The sequence below is a fragment of the Vanessa cardui genome, chromosome 2 (genome assembly GCF_905220365.1).
Source record: "Vanessa cardui chromosome 2, ilVanCard2.1, whole genome shotgun sequence".
In the NCBI taxonomy this organism is placed as follows: Eukaryota; Metazoa; Arthropoda; class Insecta; order Lepidoptera; family Nymphalidae; genus Vanessa; species Vanessa cardui.
Genome location: NC_061124.1, coordinates 8,250,542 through 8,274,064, shown reverse-complemented (window position 1 = coordinate 8,274,064; position 23,523 = coordinate 8,250,542). Strand labels below are relative to the sequence as shown.

Sequence of the window (23,523 nt, the reverse complement as noted above, 5' to 3'; positions counted from 1 at the left end):
TAGTATGAATATTCAGATAAATATAAAATAACGAATGAGGTCGTCAGAAACCAGAATACACGTCCCATCTTTGTGGTTGACGGCTGAAAATTATGGAAACATGATTCGGATCAGCGGTTTAATCTTTATGCAATTGCGTTTGACCATTGCAATATTTTATCGGAAAGTGAAATATTTTAAATGATACGCCATTACAGTGATCGTTTTTAATATTTAACTATATGTATAAATGTTGGACTCTTACATAATCGTATTCGGTATCTAGTTTCGGAAAAGTTTATAATAAAAATATATTTAAATTAATTTACATAATAAAGTTATTAGTAACATCAGCTTTAAAAGACCCAAGACTTTTCCAACAACAGCCGGTATATTTCCCACTACTGGGCAAAGACTTCCTCTCTCCTTGAGGAGAAAGTTTGGAACATATTCCACCACGCTGTTCCAATGCGGTTTGGTGAAATACACATGTGGCCAAATTTCCATGAAATTAGACACATGCAGGTTTCTTTACGATGTTTTCCTTGAACGCCGAGCACGAGATTAATTGTAAACATAAATTAACCACATGAATATTCAGCGGTGCTTGCCTGGGTTTGAACCCGCAGTCATCGGTCAAGATGCACGCGTTGTAACCACGTGGCCAACTCAGCTCAATACTTTTAAATATTTTCAATAACATAATTAGTATTTCCAAAAAACTACGTGTTCATTCACTGAAGTAAGAACTTATATTGGGTCAATATTAACTCACCTTGGGAAACTCCTTCTTCGTCTCGTGATGAACCTCAATTCGAGGGGGCTGTTCAATGTTCAGCATTGTCCTGAACAGTAACATTGTGTGCCATTAAACTATGCCAAAGCATGCGACGGTGACGAGAACAAAGTTTCCAACTCGTCCCCGACTAGTTCAATTGTGGAGGACGTCCTATTGTTACTGTCATACTAACTACTTACAGTTTATTTCAATATGTAAAAGTACACTCTGGAATTTAATTTAACGTCATATTTAACTTGACTAGCTAGTTGAATATGCGTTGCATTTTCGCTTGAGTTTGATTAAGGGGTGGTAATGTTATGTTGCGACTTTATTTTCACGTCAAGAAGTACCAATGTGTGTATAGACTATAGAGGTACCAGTAGTTGCCCGCTGCTTCGCTCGTTTTAGGGCGTTGTTTGTCATGTGTTAGGCAAAATAACCATTTTTTTTATGATATAGGTTGGCGGACGAGCATATGGGCCACCTGATGGTAAGTGGTCACCATCACCCATAGACAATGACGCTGTAAGAAATATATAACTATTCCTTACATCGTCAATGAGCAACCAACCTTGGGAACTACGATGCTATGTCCCTTGTGCCTGTAGTTACACTGGCTCACTAACCCTTCAAACCGGAACACAGCAATACTGAGTACTGTTATTTGGCGGTAGAATAACTGATGAGTGGGTGGTACCTACCCAGACGGGCTTGCACAAAGCCCCACCACCAAGTAAATATAAACCATGTTCTTTATTGGAGTTCAAGTTTGTTTCATACAAAATTTCATCAAATTATCAGCGGTTTCTTCGTGAAAGAGCGACAAACAGACAGATAGAGTTACTTTCACATTTCTAATATTAATATAGATAAAATAATACCCATAACAAATACGGTATCGATTAGTGCTATCGAAACTGTTCGTCATCTCAGCGTGATTTATATAAATACATACAATTCATCTCGTATACAACAGACTAACAAAAAAGAGGGAAATTGTTTTTCTGACCTCTATCACTTATCCAATAGTTATCCAAGATTTTCTGGTATAGTAAACGAGTGTCAAACATAACACGTCATAACAATAAATAATCTTTTGTGTTTGATGTATTGTGTCCGAAATTGTTAACTAAATAACAATATATAGTACCTATTAGTACATATTATATCGTACACATACAACGTACATTGAAAATTATTTGAAGTACTTATTATATATTTAAACAATTCATGCATAAATTAATACACATACTTACACGCATATATTATACATACTTGTACATACACATATCTCAATTTACACGGATGGCCTTCTTGCTTTTAATGTTAAATTCAAAATAAAAAATATTTATATGACCATATATAGTATATACGAACACGAGTTTTATATTTCTATATATTTATATATCTACAGATATGTTTTTTACAAATAAACTTTTACTGGAACAAATTTTTTAATTTATTTCTTATTATTTTTATAACTTACGAATGAGTGTTACTTGTGGTAATATTATCGATACTATTTTTTTAATATTATAAACATGCTTCAAGCAAAATTTTAATGTATTGAAGATTAAGTATATAATCTATCAACGGATATACATAATATATATTGTGTACTGTGGTTAGTTGCAATTTGGTCTAATGGCGCGTGTATTATCTTATTAGAAACGGAACAGCGTGATAGGTTTATCAGGCTTCAGTCGACACGTACATCATTGCGGACGAAATTAATTAAATGAGGTGCTCAATTAAATCGTTCTTTGATTATAAACAAGCTCATTATACCTTTAATAAAATAATAACAGCCTGTATATCAATAATGCTTGAAGTTAAATACCCTTAAGAAGCGTCGCTACGATATCTTGTGATTTTTAATTTTTTACTCTGTTACTTGTTGAAATCTGTTTGTATTTGAAAATCGAATAATGTGCTTATAATGAATTTAATCGGTATTTTAATTTAAGGAAAAATTGATTTTCTTTTTACTATTATTGTGATTAATCGATTTTTTTAAATGTAATACTTCCGTTTGAGTTTCTGAACCGTTTATTACAAAAAAAAAAAAATTATGTAAAAGTGATGCGAAATTTACATTATATAAAGATTTGTTACTTTACCTATTGGTAATTCTATTATTCTGAAATCCAGAACTACCATGAACATCAACGTGACTCCCTTTTATGTCAGACAGAATATTGAAAACAAAATGTCATCATACAATCGAATGTATCTCAATGGTACACATAACGAGTAGTCCAATCAATATCAAGGTAATACATATATATTGAAAACGTTCGATTCCCTAAAACTCGAGTCGAGTTATGTCGAGTTCATTCGATTACTCAAGAATAATCCTTCGGGTACTAACCTGTAATATTTTCTAGTGAAGTTATCACAGTCGAATATCAGGAAACGACGGCCGAGAACGAACACAGTTTCTCCCACAATCAGGTCCCTCGGCGAATAGAACTCGGTTATTTCCTCCTCTGTAGTTTCCATAGCAATCGATGGGAATGATGCTGAATAAACAATAACCTGCTAGCCTTAATCAGTGCCATAAATACAGACTACGGCGGACGTGTATCGAATTAACGAATATAACCAATTTCGGTAGCATTATTGATGTTGTGTGCTCGATGCTTGCTCTCATTATCTACAGATACAGAATTATTATCTTTTTTTTTACTGTTAACTGACATTGCTTTGTCTAAAGTTGCTGATTTACAGCCTAAATTTTAAGTTGAATTTCGAATATTTTTTATTATTAATAACTATATATAATAAAAATTCCTTGTTTTAGCAAAATATACTGCCAATGTACTGCGAAATTTTCTCCTGATCTAAATTTAAAACAGATCAAAGTCGTCTAAATATGACAAAAGCTATGCATATAAAATATTTCTATTACATAGAATATACTACTTAATTTTTGACGGTGACAAACGAATTACTTTAAAAATATATACATAATAAAAAACTTCTCAATATGGTATGAAACGATAACAGTATTGATTCTTATTAACGCCTTCAATTAATTTAAAGTTAATTAACGTAGTATACTTCATTGCTTCATTTATTCTTAAATAGCAAGAAGTCAAGTAACGTACATGAAATTGCAAAATCTCTAAAATGTCGTTCGTAAATAAAACTGATGCAACATTTCCAATTTAGTTACTTTGACAAGCCACAGCAGAGTTTCCGTACGTTTGAACCTCGGAACAGCTATTCGATGTTTCATTTCGTTCGAGCTAACCCGAGAAAACGCTAGGCCACTAAACAATACAACCTACCTACATCCTAATTACCTTGCAAATGAGATGTTTGAAATTGCTTACGTTAAAATCTCGGTAAATACACGGTACGGTTAATCTTTCGAGTCATCGTAAACTTATATTAATAGGATGCTCTTAAGACGATTACGCTATGAAATTTTGAGTAGACGATGAACACTTGAGCTTATTTACCGACAAGATTAAAAGTAACGTTTTGAGAATGAAAACTGAGAGAGCTTGTTTGAATATGAGTTTAAACTTTTCGGATTATGTTGTAGCTTGGCTTGGATTTAAGCCAAATTTTAAATAAAAATACCGCTGTCTGGTTTAAGTCAAATACAAGAACAATACAAAGAGATATATTGTTTACACATGTGTATAATTTTGTATGTATATTTTTTAATGTAATATATTTAATGTTAATTGTTATTAAACACGATGAATGGTAAATGAAACAATACAGTTAAACGAGTATTTCATATAAAAAACATTCATGGATTTTTTTTAACGATTAGTTCAGAATCGAAGTTCTTATTTGTAAACGAAACAGATTCTACATTTACGACAAAGGCTCAAAAATTAAAATAAAATGCTTCTTAGATTAGATAATTCTAGGAACTTTAAACATATAAAATTTTAATGAAAAATTGAATTAAGATGGCTATAATCATAAATAGTCTATATTATTGAACCAATTATTGCGCACAAATGAATAGTTATTTTAAATAAAAAATATACGTATATCTTAATTTAGTTCCAGCCTCCCTAAATCCCTTAATTTGTCGAGAATGCGAAAATTTAACTATTTTTTATTATATATTAATATGATGGCCTAACATTTTTAGCTAAACTTATAGCTACAAGAATAATGTATGCAGTGCCTTTTTGGTACTCTTTGTTTAAACTTACATGGTCTCTCCTTCCACACTTTGGGTAGTTTTCTCTTCTTTAAGAGAAGAGGGAAAGGATCTTTCCCACCTCTGCCATCGTGTATCTCCTGTGAAAATATATTAAATTCGTTATACTCGCAAAAATAACGTACGAGAATCAGTACCAACTAATGACCTTTTTGTAACTAAGTTAATTACATGTAAAGATTAATTTATGGGAACAATAACAAAACGTCAAAATTCGAATGTCATTTAAATTTATGTCAAATAATTTATCATTTTTTGAATTGTTGCTTTTTTTAAAACCGTCACCAGACGAAGCTATTCCAAAGAAATTAACAGTTAAAAACCTTTAAATTGTCATTTTATTCTTTTCTCGTTCATTATCGTATGATTATCTAATTATTATTAGAATATAAAGCATAAAGGCCAGAAGAAAATATTCCATTTCGAAATACATTCGTGGCAAACCCTTAACAAATCCGCTGTTACAGTAATAGGTACTGCAAGTTATCGAGTAAGCACGGGGATATAGACGCAAGCGAACAAAATGTGTATAGGTTCGTAATTCGAGCGCTCCGCACGACCTTTCCAATAAATATTCATCGCTTTGATTTTCTACGGGCCCGGATTGTTTCGAAATTAGAGCAAAAGTTTACCCTGCCATCAAAAGATTTTATCGCTCCAGCTTTAATGGGTACGGAAACTTCGAATAATACAGCAACAAACAACAACAGCAGCCTGTAAATTTCCCACTGCTGGGCTAAGGTCTCCTCTCCCTTTGAGGAAAAGGTTTGATACATATTCCACCACGCTGTTCCAATGCGGGTTGGTGGAATACACACGTCGCAGAATTTCTATTATATTAGACACAAGCAGGTTTACTCACGATGTTTTCCTTCACCGCCGAGCGCGAGATGATTTATAAACACAAACTAAGCACATGAACAATCAGTGGTGGTTCCCTGGGTTTGAACCCGCGATCTAACATCTCAGGTCGAACAATTTGTAATAATAATAATTAACGGAGAAAATAATTGTACCCCATGTAAATGCAATTGAACAATATTATTTTCATCATTTAGTTTGTTATATTACCAAATCTATTGCCAAGGTCCTAAATTCGTTAATACTATTATCTGTCAAACACTTTTACAGCGAGTAAAATATGTGCTGTTTTTAAAAATAATTATCGTCTACATAATTCACTAACCTGCTTTAACTTTACGTATTAAAATCTCATTTTCCTAAACACGATATTATAGGTGACGGGGCAAAAATAAAAGTTCATTCCTTGATAAAACCTGCAGTGCGGTATTTCTTTCAATATTCAACCGTAACACCGAGGGATAAGTTTTAATTTTGATTGGAGAAAAAAATATAATTTCTTTATGCAATTTCATGTTTTAATCCAATAGATGACTTTAGATATGCGGTAAAAATCATCGTTAAAAGTAATAAGAGTTACCTTAACAGCGATGGTATCGTCTTGCAAGAAGTAGAACATTTTGTATTCAGTCAGTTCTCCGTATTCAGCATCTCTGTTATCCCACGCTACGTTGAACCTATAAACAAACTATCTATAGTAATATTATCTATGCACAATATTATAAGATCAATTGGAAATTGTTTTGTTTATAAATTACTTCAAAAAAGGAGGAAATTCGATACAATCGAATAGAGAATTTCCTCCTTTTTTTTCGGGTGTGTCAAATCAATGTTAAAATATTTAATTCTTATAACTTTAAATCTATCTCCCGAGTATTGCAGGTTCATATCCTGTGTTACACAACTCGTTCTTTGATTTTAACACTTTAAGTGTGAATGTGTATATAATGACATCATTTTATATTTAGTATTGTAACTCTATATCAATCTATATTATTATCTACTTATTGTAAAGGTGAAAGTAACTTTGTCTGTCTGTTTGTCGATCGTTCACGACGAAACCGCTGAACCGAATTTGATGAAATTTGGTATGAAGCAAACATAAACTCCAAGGAAGGCTACTTTTTTGCCTGACACATGTCAACCAACACCATAAAACGAGGCTACTGGTAATTAAATAAGTATTTTAAATGGTCGCCATATTTGTAATGCTTTCGAGAGTTCTGTTCTGCTTGTGGCTCTGAGGCTTGATTTCGTTAAGGGGAAACGAGTTGTCTGTCTTGTCATAGTGAACAATATATCATCATCAGCCCGTACCCGTCCACTGCTGGACATAGGCCTCTCTGTATGGGATGTAATGGGGTGCAAACTACACCTTAGTGCCCCAAGCCAACCTAACCTGCCCGTTGTGCATCCTGCCGCCCAGCAAACGAGGCTCTGGCGACCGACTGATGGCGGTATAACCATCAAATAAAATAGGCGTAGCTAAATACCACAGGCCGGTGACGGGCAGCAGCGTCACCGGTGCGAGAAGCTACGCCCTGCGATCGCCAACCCGCCTGCCCAGCGTGGCGATTATGGGCAATTCCTTCATATGCAACACACACGCATCAATATATGTATATAACATATATTTTAATAAGTTCATTATGTTTTCCTTCTAAGTGAGACCAGATTCGTCGTTCTCAGGGAAAATACATATCAAAGTTTAAATTTATAGAATTTGATCCAAAATCTTATTGAAAACAAAACTTTTCAAGTTCGTTGAAACCTTTATTGATTGTTCGAACCAAGTTTCGTAAAAACGCTCCAATAATTTAATAAGATTAGCTTTCAAATACGGTAACAATATCTTCGATCAGGTTGGCACGCTATGAAGGGGTGCATTTGTATTATTAAATAATAGGAAGCCAGCATATTTGAACCAATTAATTAAAGAGGCAAGAGGGCTAAACGTCTCTGATTGCGGGTTCAAATCCAGGCTGTTTTGAAAAACTATCGTTAAGAAACCAGAAAATTTTAGATCAATTATGTTACATGTGTAATCTATTGCGTTCGAGATGGCCCAGTGGTTAGAACGCGTTCTTAACCGATGATTGCGGGTTAAAATCCAGGCAAGGCAGGCAATTCATCTCGAGCTCGGTGGTGAAGGAAAATAACGTAAGGTGAAACCTACGTGTGTCTAATTTCATAGAAATTCTGCCACATGTGTATTCCACCAACCCGAATTAGAACAGCGTGGTGGAGTATGTTCTAAGACCTTCTCCTCAAAGGGAGAAGAGTCACTAGCCCAGCCGTGGGAAATTAAGAGGCTGTTGTTGTGTAATCCATTAACATTGGACTAAAGAGGTAGAATGATCTTCTCATTTTATATATTATACAGATAAAATAAACAAAAATCAACTAAGGCTCACTTGGTTCAGAACAAAGGTTTGAATTTTCCTACCCATTCGTATTGAATATTACAATAATTAATGGATGTAAAAAATGAACGGGGTCATTAGGGATTGCCCTGTTAGGAGTATATTATGAATACCTCCAATCCAAATGTAATGATTTATTTATACAGAACCACCCTTGTAACGGGTTCAAGTTTAATACGTCATTTTGAATAAGTAATGGTGAATCAAAATACGATAACTCGTGCTGTAAACGAGAAATAATCGTAAAAGTTTACCGACCATCTTATCCGTCAAAGATATATTCAGATAATGTTATATAGGAAATATAATTGATTTCAAATGACGCAATTGTATTTCACACTCTTATATTTTTTATTGGTAAGTGTCATGGTCAATTAGTATTGTTATATTATTTTTATGTGTTGTAATGTTATATATCATTTTGTCAACAAACTTAAGTATTTATTTATTTAATTCTTACTTAATGTATTACTTTGCTTTTTAATAAATATTTTTCACGTATTCCTGCCGTGCGTTCCATGACGTGTTTTAGAAAAATAATTGTGCAATAAATTATTTGTAGCGTTATACTACCTATACATGTTACCTTACAGGTGTTTAATTAACAAATTATGTATTACTAGTAGTCGCTTCCAGATTCGCTCGTTTTGGGTTATTGGTTTCTTATGTGTCAGGCAATAAAAGTAGCCTATGTCTTTTCTGTAGTTTAAGTTTGCTTCATACCAAATTTCATACATTTCAGCTTAGTGGTTTGGTAGTGAAAGAGCGACACACAGACAAACAGAGTTACTTTCACATTTAAAAAAGTAAATACAGATAATTAACTGTTGATCTAGAGATAGACGAATAAGGCTTCGTATCTCGAGTTGGATTCCAATCATGGGTCAAGCTATTGAAGATATGTTTGTATTTTTTCGATCGTTATAAGAAACGTTTACATTGAAGAAGAAAATACCCTTTTTCAACTGAGAACAAGTCATCAAAATTTCATCAAAATCGAATGAATGGTAAGCAGAAACAAATAGAAGGCAAACAAACAAACTTTAAAATAAACATTTTTAATGATAAATATTAATATTATATAAGAAACTTCATTGTTATAATTTAGTAACACTAAGAATTGGAAGATATTATTAAAATTAGCTATTAAAGCAAGAAATTCGTTGCATAGACACACTTTAAAGTTACAGTAGCAAACTTGGTGAGTCATTGTCGTAAACACGATACATTATGAACCAGCGGAGACGAGGAAAATACCCTCCGTTGTCTCCTCTCGCTAAGGAAACACGACACAGTGGTGTAGCGTGATAATTACGGTATAAGGTTTGGTGCTACGCTAACTGAAACTGTCTGACGTCAGACCTCAGTTAATTTAGTGAGCCGCCTTGACAAGTATTGTCACTGAAAGTTACGAAATGAGAAATTTCTGTCAGACATGTACTGCGGTAGGAATGAATGTGTAATGTTTAATTTAGTAAATGTAAAGAACACACTGTCTAAGTCAATAGCACCATGCAACTATACATATAATAAAATTGGAGTGTCTGTTTGTAATATTAAAATAAGCGCTTTTGACTAAATGCGTTTGTATATCATATATACACTGTACATATACCATTTTATTTTTCAATTTTTTCCGTCTGTCGGTCTGTCGTTTTGTTCTGACTAATCTCTGAAATAGCTGGAACGATTTTGATAAGGTGTTCACTGGCAGATAACTGATTTAATAAGGAATCATTTACGCTAAAACATTATTTTTTTTTTGCGAAATTCAAATGCGAGCGAAGTCGCGGGCATATCTAGTTTTTAAATAAATACATTCTCTGCGTCTAAATTTTGATATTAATACAATCAGGGTCTAGACGTAGTAATGATATTTATTTAATAAGAACAAACACATCAACTAATTATACAAGCACTCCGCCACAGAAGGCAGACGTAAGAAAGTAACGGCTTTTGCTATAAACGTTGTTTACGGGGTGATTAGTCAAACAATGTTGTGCTTTTTATTTCTAATATGAATTCATTGATGTAAGAAAGAGAAATCAATCTTATATCAAAGTACAGCAAAATATAAGCAATGTTTCTCAGTAAGTTTTTTTTTAAATGTCAATACTTGTGGTATATGTTCGATATGATTTTAGCATTTACTCCACAAGCTATTTCATATTTTTCTCATATTTAATTACAAGAAATAAAATACATATTTCTTGTAATTGTATAAAGTACGACCTCCGTGGTCGAGTAGTGTGTACACCGGTTTTCAAGGGTACACCACTTAGGTCACACCACCGAGGTCCCGGGTTCGATTCCCGTCCGCGTCGATGTAGAAAAAGTCCATTAGTTTTCTATGTTGTCCTGGGACTAGGTGTTTGTGTTAGGTATTGTCGTTACTTCTGATTTTTCAAAACACAAGTGCCTTAGCTACTTACTTTGGGACCAGAGTAATGTATGTGATGTTGTGCAATCTTTATTGATTTATTGTAAAAAAAACATACATATTACTATAAAAGTTACAATAACATACCTTAACAAACTCACTTGGATTTTGTTAAGGTATGTTATGTTGTCACTGAAGCCACAAAAAATTGTTGTTATTATTGAGACTAGTAATATTAAATAAGAAAAATGACTCGCATTTTATTTTTACCATAGTCATGTATACCATATTCATAGTTTAACACCGTATCATTCTCATAATATAATTTAATAATATTAAATTACGATTTCGATATTGTACAATCATTATTCAGTGGATAAATCATTTTAATTTAATAACATACAACTTGTCATCGTGGTAATTATGATTGAAATATGTACAACAATTTCATGATCCAAATAACTATTTATTTTCACAAATTGAAGTGTTTTATAATAACAATAACATTAATTGTACAATCAGAACACAAAATCTAATTAAACTACCAATTCGAACTAATAATATAAATGTGGATGTAAGTTTTTTTGTGAGTCGAGATGCCCCAGTGGTTAGAACGCGTGCATCTTAACCGATGATTGCGGGTTCAAACCCAGGCAGACACCTCTGATTCATGTGCTTAATTTATCTTTATAATTCATCTCGTGCACAGCGGTGAAGGAAAACATCGTGAGGAAACCTGCATTTGACAAATTTCATAGAAATTATGCCACATGTGTATTCCACCAACCAGCATTGGAACAGCGTGGTGGAATATGTTCCAAACCTTCTCCTCAAACAGAGAGGAGGCCTTTAGAGGAGTACAGCAGTGGGAATTTACAGGCTGTTATTGAAGTTTGTTTGTAAATGTGTTACGGTTACGTTAACTATACATATACATATACTATACCTTTCATTGTGACATTTGGCATACACGTTGATAGATTATATATCTAAAGCCCCCCCCCCACTATATTATAAATAACATTTCAGTGATAATGAAATTGATGTTATAATACCATTTTTTATATATTTGTTAGAATCAGTAACCATATCATAATTTCGATATCATAGGATCAAGAATCTATGCAAATATAGATATTTAAAATAACGCAAATTCAAAGACAATATTTTATTTTTGTTTAATTTTATATCTTATAATGTCATTATAACAATATTATAATTATATTGAAAATGATGTGTATGGACGGTGGTAGTCAATCCATTCGCCGAACTTCATGATTGCTACCAATTCCATTATAAAAAAAAAAGATTTTCCGGAAATTAAAAGAGAAAAAGTATTCAACATTGCATATTAAATCAAAGTTTTCTCTAAAGCAAACTTATACAGCTGTATTAAAAAAGAAAATAAGAATTACAGCTTTACACAGGAATGGAAAGCCTATTAAAATAAAATCAAACAAATCCATACGCAAATAAAAACAGTCACTCGCTATTGCCTCCAACATGGAACTAGACCGAGTAAGCGGGTTTCTATTAATAGAATTTATTTATGACATTGAGTAAAATCCTCATAATAAAAGAGGTATGTTTATAGTACATAACAACGAATAAAGTAGGGACATTTTCTCATGGGGCGACTTACACCTACTTATGAAGGGTTGCTTTATCCATTATAATGTTATAAACTTAAGTGCTCTGCTGATTTATAAAGGTTTTTGGGTATTGAGATATTGTAACCGACATATTGTTATTTATTAGCCAACATTCCCCATCTCTCACTTTTATATGTATGAGTAATATTTAATGTAACGTAATTAACCTGGGATATTTTATGTTGTGTTATTTTATATATATTCTTCTTGAGGAGTGAATTTGGAGCTTATTTCACTATGCTGCTCTCCTGAGGGTTAGTGGATTCACATGTAGGTGTAGTTTATTCTAGACATATACATAGGTTACCTAACTATATTATCTTTCAAGATCAGGCACGAGATGAATTATAAAACATGTTAATAGTGTGTCACAGATTAAGTTAAGACACTTTATTATAGAACTATCTGTGCCCGCGATGTTCGCGTTTGAATTTAACAAAAAAATATATTATAGCGATACAAGATTTTATAGATGATAAAAAAGCGTGGAGTTAATACCTATTGACTTCCAAGCAGGATATATTAATTTAAATAATTGTATTTAACTAACATGACTCTGTATTTTTTAAATGTTGAAAAAGTGTAACTACTGAGTTTCTTGCCGGTTCTTCTCGGTAGTATCTACTTTCCGAACCGGTGGTAACTTCACTTAATTGTAAAATGACGATTCAAAAGTGCTTGTAAAATCCTACTTGAATAAAGGTTATTTTGATTTTGATTTTAATTTACTCATTATATCAGTTATCTGCCAGTGAAAGTCCCGTCAAAACCAGTCCAGCCGTTCCAGAGATAAGCCCGAACAAATAGACTGACATACAAAAATTGTAAAAAATGTTATTTTGGTATATGTACCGTGTATAAGTTTGCATTGAGTAAAAAAGGGCTATTTTAATATTACAAATAGAGACAGCAATTTTATTATATGTATAGATTATCTTTATTGAAAAGTACACATTTTAGTCAGTCATAATCACGATATGAGAACGATATAATATCTATTTATCAATTTATCAATCTTAAACAAATAAAAATGTAATGTACCGATTATCCCAAGATAATGTATTTACTGATTGTCTGAAACAAATCGTACTCAAAACCTTTATCAACTTACAGTGGCTCCACAATGCTCCCAAGTACTTATTTTTTTATCGTGAAAGTTTGGATCCAAAAATAGTCTCAGGAGACTTAAGCAAATTGAAACTTCCGTCGTAACCTTTCATTAATATCCAAAAGATAAAATTACTATATTTTGGATCACAGGTAACTTATTTTGCCTTAATATTGAAGATTGAAAATAAAAACGTAAAAAAAAATATATTAAATCTAATTTTTGAAGTTCACCTTCTGTTAATATAAAGTGCGTTAAGTTAAAAATTCACCGTCCGTTATAAGTATTTCAGGAGTGAGATATGAAAGTGAGTTACGGAATTGCAAAAGTACAGCACAGCAAGTAGTTCTTGTAGTAAGGTACAGTACGACATAAGATAGATGTAGCATCGGCAAATTCAGTAAAACCGACTACCGCCGATTAATACAACCAATAGAAATAGCTCCCTATCGCGTCATTGAACGCTATTCGTCGCTATAGATTCTCGCGTCAGTTCAACTCGAGAAAGCAAGTGCATGTAAATCGACATTTCAAATTGAGGAATATATTAGGTCATATGATATTACTAGTTTTTACAAGATTTTAAATTAACATGGTTAGGTATTTAACATGTTTTTTATTTTTATTCGGTGAAGCTCGATATTTAGACATTATCTACGAATGAAATGTACTAAGAAATTATTAATAACAAATTTCTTGTTTCATAAAAGTTCACACTAACTCTAATTTATTAATAGATTCGTGAACTTCCTCCCAAGGTTTACTTGCAAATGAAATGTTGATGTTATTATTATTTATTAATATGTATTCACTCACGTTATTTATTGAGGAGAGCTTGACATGTTTTGTAAATAATAATAGTAGCGCGATAACGTTATCTTTACATAATTATGTATAACTCATTAGTGCCACTTATGCACAGTAAAAATATGTTTATCACGTTTAACTTATTAAAGTTTAATATTTTTAAAGAGCGTTTGTGTGTTAAAGGATATTACAACACTAATGACTTTCCAGTTGATTGCACACCCTGGGAACGAGATGATCACCTCCAGGCTGTTTCAAATAACATAAATATGTTTATTATTACTGGAAATGTAACATGAAATTTAATAAAAATCCCGCTGAATTTCTGAGGTGGTAGATTTTTGACTATCAATACGCAAATGTAATCAATTATATATTTAATAATGATTTTTGACTTTCACTTCTACTTGAAGTAATAATATTTACTTTTATATTAAAAAAAGTAAATTTTAAATGTACCTAACAGCTGTTCTGTCTTACATAGTAATGCTTCGTATGTGAAATTTATGCTAAGCAACGAATTAATTAACCGTTAAATATCTAGAATTCGATAGAATATTTACCGGTGATATATTAAAAAAAAAACAACTGGAAGAAAAAGGAAATACAAAAACATATGCTAGTATATTACGAATAATTATAATTATTTTTAATGCAATATGTTTATCTATTAAACAAGCCAGGATTATAACTAAGTAACTAATAATAGAAACGAACATTTAAATATTAACATCAGCATGGGAAACTTAACATTGTCTTTCAAACTTTAGATTAAGTTTGTGGGAGTATACGGGATCTAATTACACTGCATACAAGATCGCTTTATTAGATAGTATCTCGACTGGAGATTTAGTGTTAAATTGGGTGAACTATCTAATTGTTACACTGACATGACACAGGGCTGACGCTTTATTGATTGTGAAATACAACTAGGTATAGTGTTTTGTTTTGACGATAACAATGTGGGATGAAATTAGGGATAAGCATGTGGGATTTTTAACATAACAACCCCTGCGATAGTTCAGACACAGATCAGAGAAGCTGTGCAAGCTCACGAATCTGATTCCACCTTTTCATTCAGTAAAAAATATTGATAGTAAATTTGAATCTAATTGAAGCTCTTGTCAGTATATTAATTAACCAATTCAGTATAGGATAAAATTAATAAATTATAAAAAAAAATACACATACAATATAAAATACACACACACACACACACATACAGAATTTAAAAGTAAAGTATCAGTACCAACTGGTTTTTCGGCAAAATCGTTGAAGCCCAGCAGTACTTCCTTAAAAGGAAAGAGGTTTACTATTATAAATCTTTCTCCTTTTAAAAATTGTGATTGGGGATTGCACCAAAGCGAAAAACGAGTTGGTATATATCGATAAGAAAATTAAAGAACTAAAATGTAAACCTCCAGAAATCGGAAATAAAATAATAAAGTGGTTTACTTTAAAACAAGTAGTTCATTTGTTACTGTGTAAAAATAATTAAATTGAAACTGAGTAATAAAGAACAAACTATGTATTCATTTAATCGCCTTACTGATATAATAACCAAGATAATGATATATAATCAAGCAAAGCAATAATAACGAATGGAGATTAACGTCATGAAGATAAAAAAGAAACATATTTGTAATTATGAAGTAGAGTTATGTTATTTAAATAATATCAATAGTTACTTACTTTATTTAAATATGGACTAGTCTGGAAGTATGAGTATTAAGGATAATAAATTAAGTTTAGGTACATTATTAGAATGTTTAATCAATGCGAAAAACTTTTTTCTAAATTGGACTGTTACCCGATTGCCAATGGTCACCGCCGCCCATAGGACACCATTTGATGTCACATATTTGGTGTGGGAACCGCTCTCAGGTGGCGGCTCCAGGGCATTGCCCCGGTTGCCCTCCCGTAAATCCGGCCCTAAGTATGTGAGGTGAATGGATGTGATGATGATGATGATATTCACCCAGGCAGACGATCAGTGGGTGATGACGGACTTGAACAAAGTCCTACGACCACGTTAACGTAAGTAGAGTTACAGAATGTAAACATCCCACAACTGGTCTCCCCTCTTCTTGAGATTTGTGAAGTTTTGGAGCTTATTATAATAGAGGCTCCAAACCTTGTCGTGGATACACATTTGATAGAATTGACGTAAACTAAACTAAACAAAAAGCTAATTAATTTGTTTTAACATACGTTAGTAGTTTTCCTTCGTATTCCAGAAATCTTCTCAATCGGTCGTCGTGTGTTTTACTTATTTTCGGCGGCTGTACAGATTTCCAGCGTTCCTTCTGAGTGTAAGAATCCACGGGTAAATCTTCCTCCTTCGACAGTTCTATGCCTTGAGACTCAAGCCATTCCTGTGAAGTAAAATCATAATATAAATTCATATTATCTTCTTGATATTATGTTACATTGAGTTTACTTTGCTTATTTTTCATATCTCACATGGTAGACTAGATCTCATAAAAACAGTCAGTGACAGATAAGGGAAGGTCGTTTGCATACAAAATTTTAACACATGACAATAGTCCTCGGATCTTACTTTTCCTAAACTCCTCAACATTCGATTGCAAACTATCTACATAGCAGTGAAACAGGTTATCCTGTCTTCTTTCATCGTCAATCGAAGGTACGATTTCATTATTAAAAGTAAAGAGAAACTGTACTGTAACTGGACAATAAAGCTAATAATTTAAATATAAAGTAAGAGGATATTTGATACAACTTTATGTGTTATAGATGAACTCAGATGATTTATGTTTTTTTTCAGTCAATAATATCCCATCCTTCCAGAATCTATCATTGAACCCACGGCGAGCGCTTTGTATTTAAAATTATTAATCGAAATCAGAAATATACTACATTCAAGTGAGCTCAGGTAAAGGACAAATTGTTGAGAAATTCAGTAGCTGATACTACTAGTGTTATGTTATCATGTTATGGTATCATTGTTGTCTAATGCCTCTTGGTCTACAATTTTCTTTAACCTTAATTTTTATTATGATTGTAGATTCATTAGTAAAGAGTATAATTAAAGGTTTTGGCTTGAGTATTGCTTAACCAACTAACCCAATGATATATTTCGTGTTTTGAAAAGCCGTAAATATGTGCACATAATAAAACTGGTGAAATTTGGCCAAAAAGATGTGCTAATTTGGAAAGATGAAAAACACGCTACTGACAGTTTATCAACTATAACTGACGTTACTAATAATAATTGTGTTTCAGAGAGACTAGCAAAAAAAATAGGCAATATCGCTATTTTCCTGAATACCATTTTTATATCAGGAAATGTGTCGAATTTTAAAGTAGTAGATACTAGTCTTAAAACGCTGATTAATGTTAGATAAACTATTTTTACTTCGGCCGCAATTGTGACTGGCCAAAGCCAAATGATGATGATTCAGCCAGTGAGCGTTTAGAATTGAGTCAAATTACTAAAATGACTTGTATTATTTCAAAAACATTTTTTTTAATAATCAAATTGTAAATATATATAATATTTATGATGATATTTGAAAAGTTTTTTTTTTACGGAAACCTTGGCCTATCAAAATTATAAAAATATTTCACAATATTCGCTCCGGATGACAAATTTAGACACATATGTCATATGCCTCCGTGGCGCAATTGGCTAGCGCGTTCGGCTGTTAACCGAAAGGTTGGTGGTTCGAGCCCACCCGGGGGCGATATATTTTTATATCATAAAAATTATTTTAACCATAAAATAAAATATTACAATTCTGATTATTTTTCAATAACAATTATAATAAACCGATATAAATGAAGATACTAGATTCTAATAAATCCTATGTATACAATTTTAAAATGTTGCTAGTGTTTAAAAAAAGACTATGTTTTAAAATCGAATTCGCCGTAAGAATTCAGCCATTATATAATGATTAAATGTTCAGTATGTCAAGTAAGGTCTGAAGTGTTATTTTTTTGATGATTGGTATGTTTCATCTACTGCTCGGTAAAGGAAAACATCGTACGTTAAAAAGCATATGCCTTTAATCCGCACCGGAGGGGTGAAACAATATTTGAAGAGAGGTCCTTAATGAACCGTTTGATATTTACCTGAAACATTTTTTCTTTAAAAAAAAAAGATCTAAAAGATAATAATGTGCAAGCAAACAATACGTTAGAATCGGTGATCAATCTAGATATCGATCGTAAAGTTAAACACACACATTGATATACCGGTAGCGAATAACTTAACAAAACAAATGAATTTGCGTCATATGTTCTCCATATAGGTCGCCTTATAGCCGCACAGCTTCGGTTCGAGACCGTGTTTACACGATGCCATCCGATAGGACTGATTGCTCTATCGAATGGATTTAAGGCGATATACGATCTCGACAATAATAAGAGGATTACCTTAGTATAGCAATAACTCGTATTGAATTCGCAATGCGAAAATATAAAAATATAAGTGTATTTCATTAATTTTTACTTTTACTTCATTATTTCCGTTTGATTAAATAAAAATGTAATTAATAAGGATACAGTAATCAATATTCTATTGTATATTATCTGTGGGATTAAGGCGCACCTACAAAATAAACTCGCCTTGGTTATCATTGGATGTTATTTTGACAGTTAAAATTTATATAACCTATCAAAAACGTGATCTTGAGTTAAACCGTTAATCTGATTTAGTTTTATTAGTAATTTCAGCATTTTATCTAAGCTAAGCATAGGTATCTAATAGAATTAGTAACTAGGCGGTGAAGATTATATTTTAGGAGTATCCATTGATTTTGTTAACGGTAATTGTTACCGGGAATTTAAAAAAAAGTACACAATATAACATATAGTATTTGCTCTTCTCGTGAATATTTAAAACAGTTTTCTAACTGTTTTACCAATTTGTAATTATAGGTACATTTTCTTCCTAAGTTATCGATCAGAATGTTTTTTTCCCCGAGAATATTAACACTATACTCCAGCCACATTCGATCTGGAATTTTAGTAAACAAACCATGTGTCATCATAATTAGGGTTGATACACTCTTAATAAAAAATAATAATTATTATAATTACAACTATATTCATTATAACACAATTTCCTGTTTAAACACAAAAAATTTAATTTAATACAGAATCCAAAAATTTTATTTAGCCGGTCAATACATAATTTATATGAAAATTAGCTTAAAATAAAAGTTTAAAATTTTTTAATTACCACTATAATATTACTACAAAACTAACAACCCTATATTTTAATACTGACGTAAAGAAATCGCAGGTTTGTAACATTTTGAGTGTTTTTTAAGCAATTGGCAGATTTAGGAAGGTATATAATAGCGATACAGGCGCTTCGTAATTGGTCGTGTATATTTTTAGTCGTATTATAATGAATGAACGAATAAAGAATGTTAACATTACACACAACGTTTATTCATTACACATAGATTAAAAAAAAGAAATCTTGTTTTGGCTAGCATAAATATAGCACTGAAATCACTGTTTCGAATTTAATCTTAAGGAGTCCTGTCGTTTGGGAGGCGATAGTTAAAGCTAATAAAGCGAATTATATAACTACGAGGTAATTTCTGATATCATTTTAAAATTGGAGATATTATTTTGAGATCTACATTATTCCAGATTATCATAAGTATTATAATTATAACCAAGAATGCGCTTTGTCCTTTGTCTTAAAGATTTTATCATCTAATTTAATTTTTATTAACATCAAAAATAATTGTTGTACATATTTCTAAAAATGTTTTGAGCATCTGCCTGACGTTGGTTGCTAAGCAACGCTTTGTTATTAAACATTCCACATCGAATTTGGCTGGAGTATAGGTGCCTTCCTGATAAGTTTTGCAGAATATGTCTTAACGTTTTTTTTTTAACGTAGTCGATTCGCGCAAATGGCGAAGCCTATTACATGATGATTTATTAGGCAACAGGAGTGTATCGTGGATTGTATCATGGAATGTATATTAATAATTACAGGACGAGAGGTTGTTCTGTATGGAACAGTGACTCCTCCATAATAGCAAGGAGCTTGTAAGGTTTCCCTGCGTATAATTATTGGTAACGCCATCGAGCCAGGTGCACTACGTATATCCTTCACTTAATAGAGTTTTTCATCGTTATTCTGTTTAAAATTAACAGTATTCATTTATTTTAAATTAAACAATTAGTGTAAAATCAGTAGTGTACTGGTAAAAGCAATTAATTTCAAACTTCCATTTCATGGAATCGGGGAGATGAAAGAGCTTTGTGTAAATATTGCTTGTTTACGCGATCGAATTTTCGAGAAATCGCTTTGCACACCGCATAGCGCTAGTTCTCAGTAAATACTCAAGATAATGGTTACTTGAAAAACAATGCTTTTTGAGTACTTTAGTTTGCCTAGAAATATTTCTTTACTTTCACTAAAATTAAGTTATATAAAAAATAAATAAGACCTTATAAATTATTTGATGTGGGGTAACTTTTGGTAAGTCTGAATCTCGGCGAAAGCGTCCTCATAAACCTATCTATATTATTACCTATATACCTACTAATTATATTTATCATTCAGTCTGGATTCATCATTTGTTTCACTAAATATAAACTATTTTGAATAGTGTATATAGGAACCACACATAAATAATATAAAAGCAATAACAAAATTATAATATGATAATTTTTTTGTGAAATATTGTACAATAACATCCTACGTACACTTACAAAAATTCTGGTACACTTTTGGAAATTGTCTTGATTTTTATAACGAATATTTTCATTCATCGGTGTAACACTAACTAGTCTGTAAATAAGAAGGTATCTACTTAGTATACGTGACTTCATTGACATCAATACGTTAGGTATTTTAATTATAGAAAGCTTTAGATAAATTAAGATAAGCGATAATATCAGTATAGTTATTTTATTACTGTCTTACTATGTGCCGGTTTAAAATATACGATTATGTGTGTTTAATGAAACAACACACAAAAGCGCCTCAAATCGCGCGTGAAGTCGGAATACTTACGAGTTAGGAGTTACGACATTCATGTAACTGCCTTCTAAGTGAGCGATCCGTTTTAAACAACTAAAATGTCTGTGATACCGATATCGAATCCGATCGTCCAGTCTTATATTTTATATTCGGCGATATTAGCGTTAAAGTTAATATCCCTATCAGCTTTAACAGGACTGACGCGGATGACACGAGGGATTTACGCAAATCCAGAAGACGCCAAGATTTTGAGGGGTAAAGTTAAATTTGACGACCCAACTGTTGAAAGGATTCGGCGCGCTCACCTCGACGACTTAGAGAATATTCCGGCGTTTTGGATACTCGGAGCCTTGTACGTGACGACTGGACCGGCAACAGCGTGGGCTACACTACTCTTCAGAGTGTACACAGTGAGCAGAATTATACATACAATTGTGTACGCAGTGGTGCCTCTGCCGCAACCGGCGAGGTCTATAGCATACATAATTCCAAATGTCATCATGTGGTATATGGGTATTCAAGTTGTATTATATTATATAAGCGCCTTGTAAATTTATTAACCTTTGATACATAAGCTATTTTTTTTTTATAATTTTTGAATTAAAACAGCAATTATGAAACACAATACTTTTTTTAAATTTGAACACGAATGTTAAATTATAGTAAAGATAATAAAATATTGCGAAACTTACCAAGTCCTTTGATCACGATGACTTTGACGTTTTAGTTTAGAATATAAAGTCATCAATTTTGCGATGCGTTGAACAATCTGCCGGTGTCGGGGCTCGGTGGTGTTTGTATTGTATAGCATTGGAGTATCTTACGTCGGGTCAAAAGAACGCGCTGTGTTAGCTGATTCACAGGCAAATTAATTCGGTTTCTGTCGCAAAGTATTAAACATGATGCCTGTCACGATAGTTGAACCGGTTGTACAGTCGTACATCCTGTACTCAGGTATATTAGCCCTTAAAATAATGGCCATGGGAGTGCTGACGGCGAGACAACGAATAAGGAAGAAAGTATTCGCAAACGAAGAGGACGCTATGAAGGGAAAGGGAATCGTGAAGCTTGATGATCCCGATGTCGAGAGAGTGAGGCGCGGTCACTTGAATGATCTAGAGAATATCTCTGTGTTCTGGGTATTAGGTGCGTTGTACCTGACTACCGGACCTTCCAGTGCACTGGCAACTCTTCTGTTCCGAGTGTACACCGCGGGCCGCGTCCTGCACACCATTGTATATGTCATCAAACCCTTGCCTCAACCAACTCGCTTTATCGCATATGTTATTCCATATTTAATCAAATGGTATATGGGATTCACAGTTGTATTTTATTACTTAACTGCTCTGTAAAAGTATTTAAATAATTTTGCTTATGTTTAATAAATAGTCCTTAGTGTTATTCTTAAGATTGTTATCGTCGCTCACCTCAATTCCGTGTGATAAAGTATTGATAATATTCATAGGTGCGAGTTTGTAATGATGTATTTAGTTCAGTGAATAAATAAGTATTAAAGGTATTTTAATAAACAGCCAGGATTTATTCCCTTAATCATTTGTATTTCATCTGACCTCGTACGAGTGAAAAACAAAAAACAACCTTCTCAATTGCAGTGCTAACAAATGAGTTAAACCTAAAGCACACATGAAACACAAAAAATCGGCCATAATGTTTAGTTACTCGCACACTTACAAAATATTCATACATACAAACATTTTGATTACAGCATTACAGATATATACGAATAAAATCTGTAGATATAATTTTGTAATGCGCGCACATACAAAACAAATATACCTTGATGAAATCACACTAAAGAATCAATAGCAACTACATAAAGTAACTTCCTGGCAGATAACAGCTGCTAATGAGTGGTTAGTTTGATGGGCCACAGATCACGAGGTCAGGGTTCAGTTCCCGCGCTAGGCTAATAATGCTCACTAGATGTATTTTAATACAGGTTTGTTTTAGTAACACAGCTCGACCTTGGAAGTTGGTATTAAATTCCGTGAATCGAACAGCATTATAATGCCGTTGGTTATGCATCTTTCTCCGGACAGCTTTCCAATGCAACACGCATTGGACAGCTGTCAGACTGTGAAAGTGCATCTGTGTTCGTCTACGCACACACTTGCGCACTTTTATTAGTTTTGCGTCAGTCATTATTGTTTGAAATTAGTGTGAAGACATCATCAAAGACAATATTTTATTTTATAAACATTATTGTAAATAAAATATATCATTAAAAAGGTATACAGTAAAACGATATCTTTATAATATCCATGACAATGAAAATAACACGGAAGTCATTAAATGTAAAAAAAAATGTTTCAATTATTGGAAGTTTCGAGTAGTCGTCAT

The 23,523-nt window shown here is 32.5% G+C and overlaps 2 protein-coding genes and 1 non-coding gene across 3 annotated transcripts in view; 2 read left to right on the top strand and 1 right to left on the bottom strand.

The window, feature by feature from the left end:
- LOC124536204 (EF-hand domain-containing protein 1-like) overlaps positions 1-23,523 on the bottom strand; it is a 78,569-nt gene that overhangs the window by 10,540 nt on the left and 44,506 nt on the right. The window contains exons 4-8 of the mRNA XM_047112693.1: positions 16,395-16,558; positions 6,394-6,490; positions 4,945-5,032; positions 3,132-3,282; positions 755-824 (exon numbers count right to left, since the gene is read on the bottom strand). Coding sequence (XP_046968649.1) covers positions 755-824; positions 3,132-3,282; positions 4,945-5,032; positions 6,394-6,490; positions 16,395-16,558 — 570 coding nt within the window. The remainder of the gene's footprint in view (positions 1-754; positions 825-3,131; positions 3,283-4,944; positions 5,033-6,393; positions 6,491-16,394; positions 16,559-23,523) is intronic.
- Positions 17,817-17,890, top strand: Trnan-guu. Its single transcript has one exon. It is a non-coding gene; the product is annotated as a tRNA-Asn (tRNA).
- LOC124536233 lies at positions 21,206-22,713 on the top strand. The gene is made up of 2 exons (XM_047112728.1): positions 21,206-21,709; positions 22,097-22,713. The coding sequence occupies exons 1-2, from the start codon at positions 21,261-21,263 to the stop codon at positions 22,512-22,514; spliced, it is 867 nt and encodes a 288-aa protein (XP_046968684.1). The 5' UTR covers positions 21,206-21,260; the 3' UTR covers positions 22,515-22,713.

What these genes read in the sequence shown, in the direction of transcription:
- LOC124536233 (XM_047112728.1), top strand. Translation starts at nt 21,261, where the DNA reads ATGTCTGTGATACCGATATCGAATCCGATCGTCCAGTCTTATATTTTA. An exon ending in TTATATTATATAAGCGCCTT is followed by an intron (nt 21,710 to 22,096) that starts GTAAATTTATTA and finishes ACCGGTTGTACA; the next exon opens with GTCGTACATCCTGTACTCAG.